Raw genomic sequence first — 7,832 nt, forward strand, 5'->3', positions numbered from 1 at the left:
CATGGCTGAGCTTTAGTGTAACCATGTGTGAACAAAATAAAAAAAAGAAAATCACATTTGACATGCAGACACATACATGCCACCCTGTTATTGTTGTTTTGTTGTTTTGTTATGTTTTTTTTTTGTTGTTGTTGTTTTAAGGCACATTACTCTTTTTGCTACAATACCTTACCATAGTGCTATATGACCTTAAATGTCTAGCACATTTATGTGTTAAACCTTATCCATTTTCTAGGCACATACACTATGTTCTTTCTAAATCAAATATTAGTATATTGGGAGAATAAATTATACTTGGATACAAGAAAAAATTTATTGATAACTCCAATTAAAAAAAAATAATAATGACAACTGACAAGAATTTCCTTTCAACAACCTTTTGAATAAAAGCACCAACATAATCTCAGAACAAATATAATACCATATATCATTCCCAAAATATCTCTAATTAATCACCAGGTATGATAACAAAAAATAAATACATAGGATTGTCAGTACAAATCATCACGCAACGGGATTAATGAATTCATAATGAAAACGAAAATGTGAAGTCATGGCACAATAATGGAATTAATTAAGACTTCCACAATTAGGAAATTGCAGAAAATAATTTGCAATACCTTCCTTATAAAACCTCACATTCTTCGTATTAAGCTATACCAGTTGTTGCATCCTCAAGCTGCACCTTCTCATCTGATAATATAGAATCACATATCATACTTAAGCCTAATGTATGCATTAATAACAATGCTTCACTGGATTACATATATAAAAATAATTAATGTAAGTAAAGAGATAAAATCAAGAGGAATTAAAAGTACATAATAGTCATTAACCTGAATTCCAATGCTAATTTTATCATCAAAATAAAACTGGAAGACATTTGAGGAAGACATTTCACACCAAAAATTGCACAAGAAATTTTCTTCTTTTATTAATTGAAAGTATGCCATGGTTTTTCTTTTGGAAAAGTAAAATTAATATCTTTCCCATATTCTGAAATTCTTTGCCAATCAGGGAATTCATACCAACAACACTTTTCACATTTCCAGAAGTGGCTATGAACTGAGATGCTCAAAGGATGAACAAGAACAATAAAGATAATACTGTTACTGATCTCAGCAAGGAAATGAACACTTGACTATCACTTTCAGATTTCCTTTTTTTTTCATAATCAGTGCCTATAAAACAAAACAAAAAAAATAAATTGAGTTTACAAAAATATCTTATGTTCTATCTACATTTCTGTTTAGTTAATATTTAGTAAGTCGTTGTAATATACAACATACTACTCTGTAACATGGGATGAACCAGTCCCCATTTCCTGTATGTACAAACAATAAACCTATGTGAATGTTCCTGATTTATCATTAATAGTTACTTGAAGCAATAAGTAAACTTAACTTCTAATATCACAGGAGGTTGCTGACCCCATTAATTTAATCATGTACAACTTGCAGTGTCCAAACAAGTCAAAATGAAAGTAACTTCTTTCTAGATTTCAACAAGCTCCTCAACCCTGAGATGCCAATTTAGCCCAAACTCTTTTTGTTTTTCCTTAATCTTTTATATTCTACAAATAACCCATGATAGACAATTTCCAACAGAAAACATGCAAAGTTGGATTTTTTTTCCAACAAAAAGAATAAAAAAGAAAAAAATATATGTCAATCTACTAATTGATAAACAGTATTTCCAGGTTTCTCAGAAACATCACGAAGCATTATTAGAAATTTATATATCACAATATTCTGTATTTAAAAAATAAATTCACTATAAAATTAAAACCCGCTAAATGACAAAACTAGACAGATCTGCACACCTTGCCCCTCTGCATCTCTTTAAATTGCGAAGCAGATTATTCAACTTCTTGTGGACATCTCTCTTTATTATTCCAATGGTATTGTTCAGCTGCTGTGGATCACTCTTCAGGTCATACATTTCTTGGAATGACTCCCCATCATCCCATTTGCAAAATAGAAAGTTTTCCTCGCTGCTTACCTGTCTTAAGCATGCATATGTGTTGTTCCATGAGTCCTCACACTTGCACGCAAAGTTAGGATTACAACCAGATAAACCTGAACCCATGAACTCGCACCCATTATTTTTTTCCACACCTTCCCCAGAGTGTTCCACTAACATGGTTCTTCGTACCTGAGGATAGCCTGGGACCTGATACTCCCTCTTAAGCAGCTCTTCATCTGAAAGACTAATGCTATTCAACACAACTCTAATGCCTGTGGACTTGGTTTTAGTTATTTCTGACTTCAGTGAAATACCATCCATGTACTTGGGTATCGGTACCCCAGCTAAGTCTAAGATAGTCGGTGCAAGATCGATATTAGTTGTTGGGAATGTGTTGACCATTCCTGAGGGTATGTTAGGGCCTCGAATTGTAAAAGGTACCCGGATATCCGTCTCATATGGTTCCCTCTTATCCAGGGGCTGAGAAAACTGTCCCAAGTGATACCCATTATCAGATGTGAAGATTAAATAGGTATTTTTAAGTTCATCCACCTCCTTTAAGTATTCCACAACATCCTTCACCATATCATCCACCGTGAGCAGTGTCCTAAGTCTGTTCCTAAAGACATCATCCACTTTGTCCACAACATCCTCAGGGAGAGGCTGAACACCTTGCCGCATCAGCCAGTGTTTGCCTTCACCTGCTTTGATGTTAAAGTTCTCTGTCCTGGGTGCTTTGAGGGAGGAAAAGTTGCCAGAGTACTTGGGCTCAGGGGTGAAGGGCGCATGTGCAGACGGCACTGACAGCATCATAAGGAAGGGCTTCTCAAATGAAGACTTGTGCAGGAACTCCTGGGCCCTCTCGCTTATGACCTTCGTGAGGTAGTCCTTGTCAGGGTCAGCCCCATGATTCTCGGCCACTCCATTAACCGAGAGTGTGTAGTTGTAGTATCGCGAATTTCCCTTTAACCCGATCCACCAGTCCCATCCTGGTGGGACGTGCTTCACTCCTCCAACCTTCTCGTGGCCATACTGGTTTAAGTACTTCCCGGCAAAAAATGTTTCATAACCGTACTTGTGGAGATGGGTTGCAAAAGTCCTCTTCTCTGGTCCCATCTGAAAACAGGAAAAGGCTTAAAATAGATGCATAGATAATATGGTAAAAATAAACTTCTCATTCTTCTCTTCACAGAAAGCATTGAAATGCCTGATTGATGTGCCTGATAAGACTAGTTTTTGCTTATATTGTGGCAGACAAGTTATACTTTTTTATTTGCTCAAGATAATATAATATTCTAACTGGGTTCATCATATCATCAAAATAGCATCTTACAATCTAACCTGAAATTTTAAAAAAAAGTGTGTGTGTGTGTGTGTGTGTGTGTGTGTGTGTGTGTGTGTGTGTGTGTGTGTGTGTGTGTGTGTGTGTGTGTGTGTGTGTGTGTGTTTGAGTGAGTGAGTGAGTGAGTGAGTGAGTGAGTGAGTGAGTGTGAGTGAGTGAGTGAGTGAGTGAGTGAGTGAGTGAGTGAGTGAGTGAGTGAGTGAGTGAGTGAGTGAGTGAGTGAGTGAGTGAGTGAGTGAGTGAGTGAGTGAGTGAGTGAGTGAGTGAGTGAGTGAGTGAGTGAGTGAGTGAGTGAGTGAGTGTGAGTGAGTGAGTGAGTGAGTGAGTGAGTGAGTGAGTGTGAGTGAGTGAGTGAGTGTGAGTGAGTGAGTGAGTGAGTGAGTGAGTGAGTGAGTGAGTGAGTGAGTGAGTGAGTGAGTGAGTGTGAGTGTGTGACCAACTTTAAAGGGATACTCAATCAGAATTAAGCCATTAAAAAAAATCTATACACCTTCCTTTGGAAGGATTGAATCCCTGTAGGCAATGGAGAAAATGAACAAAAATATATATATAGCCACCCCTAAACGGTCACAATAAGACAACATACATTGGATGGTCAGTGGCTTATAGTATGCAATATAATTCTGCATGCCCTGAAACTCACTGGGTAATTCTTTGGATGTAAAAGTATTTGAAAACTTTCTTTAACTTAGTTTTGATTCTCTCATCCTAAAGCTCACTGCCTCTGCCTCTTCCCCCTCCCCCCCAGGCCTTTCCTCCAAATCTGCTGCCATTAGGAGGGCTTGTGTATATATGTCCAGTGATTTTTAAGATATCCATTTTGTCTATACATTGAGAGCTCTACAAGTGCTTAGTCACCAATTACTAGGCCTACCTAATCTCATCTACCAATCCTTTTCCTTGATTATAGTTTTCAAATTTTATAGATGTTATTAATACCATCATAAGAATGACAATGCAATGATAAAAACAATAATATTAATAGAATTAGAAACAAAAACATTCCAAAAATTCAAGGTCTATGCCAGGCCAGGTTGGTTTAATTGAATGACTTGGTGACAAATATAAAACTACAGTGCATAGTGCATGGACCCAGTACCAATAATTTAATGAATATTCCCTAGGACTAACCTGCCACCTCTTGCCACTGCACTGGCCACTTAGCGAATTATTAATGGCCATGTGATTGTGTACATACTGTCCTGTTAAAATGCTGGACCTAGAAAAGAAAGAATATGAAATTAGAAGCATACCAGACATATAAATACAAATGTTGATATTTCAAACACGATACAGGGATAAAATTACAAAAAAAAAAAAAAAAAAAAAAAGCTAATTGTACCATACACATAAGTAAAAAGCCAAAAGTCCGCTGAAACATACCTACTGGGACAGCAGAGAGGACTCGCAACAAAGGAGTTGGACAGGGTGAGGCCTTCCTTGGCAATCAGTTTCTTCACGTTGGCCATGGGAAGCATGCCGTCCAGCACCACATCCTGGTCGTCCGTCAGAATGAACACAAAGTTCGGTTGAGTCTTCTGCAGAGAAGGGTACACTAAGGGGATTTTGTTCCTGGATTTCCCTTACTAACCCTACATTCAAAATATCTTCCTTCTTTTATGGAGACCATCTCCTTGCAAGAGTGCTATCAAAGATTCCATATCTTTTAAGAAATCTGGATTCTTTATAGAAGAATGTGCACATGACATTTAACAAAACAAAAATGGTTTGTTATAATTAAGAAATATACTAAGAGAAATTAAACATTCTAATAGAAAATGACAAAACATCAAATAGGCTAACAAAAAAAAAAAATTCCTTTCTAACATCAAATGATCACCATAAGGAAAACTCACCTTCATGTATTGAGCTCTAAGTTCCCCACGTACATGACTCGGTGAAGACCAATACATGACAGACACAAACACTGCAAACCCCATGAAGAGGTAACCTATCTGTCGACACTCCATCTTTCCCTTGACGTCATGCCAAGAGTATTTCTAGGTACTAAGTATCTACCGCCGCCTGAAAGGAAATGGTAACTACTTAAAGACAAGATGCATAAATTGAGTATATAATGATTAGGACAAGATAACTACTCTTCAAAATGTATTCTGACACCTTATCTGTTAAGCTAATCTATATGGATAACTTTTTTTTCATTTCATTCACTTCAAAAGAATCCTGTGTTCTTCCTTTCTCGCCATGAAGAAACAAAATAATCCCCCCCCCCCAAAAAAAAAAAATTCAAAAAACACTCACTAATAGACAGACATGATAACTTTGCACATTTTCTTTTCAAATAACTCTATTTTAAAACTAGCAATATCAATCTTCACTACAGCACAGCACCAAACCTCACTACATGTAACCTCTCTCACAACTCTAACAGCAGTAAAGAAGAGAAGGTTATCAGAGCCAAAAGACTGTAAACAGGCTCAAACCAGGTGAAACATTTCTCGCAGGTGATAAACTGTGATGGCATAAAAGGCTTATACACACATCTCTCTCTCCCAGTTGAGTATATTTTGACTACCCACCCCCCCTTCTTAATATCTCAGCATTTTTACACATTCCTTCATGATGGCTTTGCTGTACAAACACAAGAGTATCCAAAAGAAACACCTGTGTGTGTTCTGAATCTGCTAAAAGATGTATATGTATATTTAGCCAGGTATTACATGCAAATGAGCTAGTAAATAAAACATGAAGAGACATTAATGGAAATGTAACCTAATAAATCATGCTTCATCTAAATTAATTCAGTCGCTTTATATGTTACATATGTAGTTTTATGAAGAATCACAGAGCTGAAACCTTACATGAATAAATTTTCAAAAATCACATACTGACTATTTTTATTTATATCATTATTGCAAATATTATTACCATCAGTATTATATAAAAAAAATCAAATTAATTAAGAAAACTCATAGAGGGCATGGCATGTATGTGTTGGGATAATAATAATAATTATGATGATAATAATAATAATAATAATAATAATAATAATAATAATAATAATAATAATAAAAATAACAATTAAAATAACAATAACTAACAATAACAATAACAATAATAACAAAACAATAACAATAACAATAACTAACAATAATAATAACTAACAATAACAACAACAACACTAAAATTAATAATAACAATAATAATAATAATAATAATAACTAATAACAACATTAATAACAACATTAATAATAATAATAATAATAATAATAATAATAATAATAATAATAATAATAATAATAATAAAAATAATAACAATAATAATAATATTATGTGGCAGACAAATTATCCCTATGATTAAAAAGTATAAAGGTAAAAATACAGTTTTAGATACACATTAACTATCCCCCAGAGATTAAGCATGTTCTAAGAAACGTTCAACATTTACTGATCTATCAAATTCAATTTTATGTTTCTATTGTCTTAGATTCCTGTCAGGAAACAATGCTTTAACAATAGCAACAATCATAATAAAAAATGTTTTTATGCTGTGGTATCATACTGGAAAATAAAGTTGATGTACAAGTGTTTTTATCTATTAATTCAAAATCGTAAGCCATTTATATGTTTAAATAATTTGATGTGTGTAAACCAGTATTTTTTATTTCAATTATCCACGCTGTAATATGCACGAATCTCTTGTTATTTTCCATCACAAATAATAATAAATAATGAAAAGTGTCTTGTTTTCAGCCATACTGTCCATTAAAGGTAAATTTTACCTTGTACTGCATGGCCTTGGGAAACTAAAACTATGCCAAAAAGAATCCTGAGTATAGACAAAGTGGCAATCAATTATCAAACTCTGAAACCCTATGCTAAGCTCCTGCCTCTAAGTCCAGCGATGCCGAAATCTCCACATCCTCCGCTTCGGCAAAGACAAATAAACTCTGTACCTTTTACAACATTCATTAAAGATTTCAAGCAATATCCTGTCGAATGAGGAACAAGTCCAAACTCTCTTTTGCCTAATGGGGTTCGTTGGCCTATGCCGAAGCGAGAATTACAGAAGTCACAGCGTCTCTGTTGTGACATTAATTCCCTACCTTGTAGCTTCCTAATACCAGCTTCTTACTCCTCATACCATACCAGGCATTACTGCGTCTTCGTTAAAAATACAAGAGGTAATTAACGGCCATTCTAAGCAGTAATGAGAGAGAGAGAGAGGTAGCTTTGAGATCTATATTTTATCACTTCACATGAGATGCTTCCCTGCATTAGTTTCAATATTCAGATCAAAATGAGCCTCAATTTCATCTCGATTTCGCATTACGATTTCGCACAAAAAAAAAAAAAACTTCAATTTTGTGAAGAATAAATGAGTTTTGCTTCAAGTTTGACCTCAATAAGATCACAAATTAAGAAATAAATAAATGATCTCATTCTCAAAGAGGTAATAAAGCCGATATATATAGGATCTACAACTACCATAAAACTAACCAAAAAAAAAAAAAAAAAAAAAAAAGGGGGAAATGGTAAACAAAGGGGAAAAAAAAATCGTCAT

General features: G+C 34.8%; 1 protein-coding gene across 2 annotated transcripts in view; it reads right to left on the reverse strand.

The window, feature by feature from the left end:
• Positions 1-299: 299 nt before the first annotated feature.
• The window catches only part of LOC125046094 (N-acetylglucosamine-6-sulfatase-like), a 7,723-nt gene continuing 190 nt past the window's right edge, over positions 300-7,832 (reverse strand). Inside the window, exons 1-5 of one of the 2 annotated variants that reach the window (XM_047643732.1) lie at positions 5,570-5,594; positions 5,164-5,332; positions 4,691-4,845; positions 4,439-4,526; positions 300-3,081 (exon numbers count right to left, since the gene is read on the reverse strand). In XM_047643732.1, the coding sequence (XP_047499688.1) occupies positions 1,792-3,081; positions 4,439-4,526; positions 4,691-4,845; positions 5,164-5,277 (1,647 nt within the window). In that variant the 5' untranslated portion in view covers positions 5,278-5,332; positions 5,570-5,594 and the 3' untranslated portion in view covers positions 300-1,791. Of the gene's footprint in view, positions 3,082-4,438; positions 4,527-4,690; positions 4,846-5,163; positions 5,333-5,569; positions 5,595-7,832 lie in introns of those variants that run through there. The other variant, XM_047643731.1, reaches the window with a different exon arrangement.

The sequence above is a fragment of the Penaeus chinensis genome, chromosome 38 (genome assembly GCF_019202785.1).
Source record: "Penaeus chinensis breed Huanghai No. 1 chromosome 38, ASM1920278v2, whole genome shotgun sequence".
Classification (NCBI taxonomy): domain Eukaryota; kingdom Metazoa; phylum Arthropoda; class Malacostraca; order Decapoda; family Penaeidae; genus Penaeus; species Penaeus chinensis.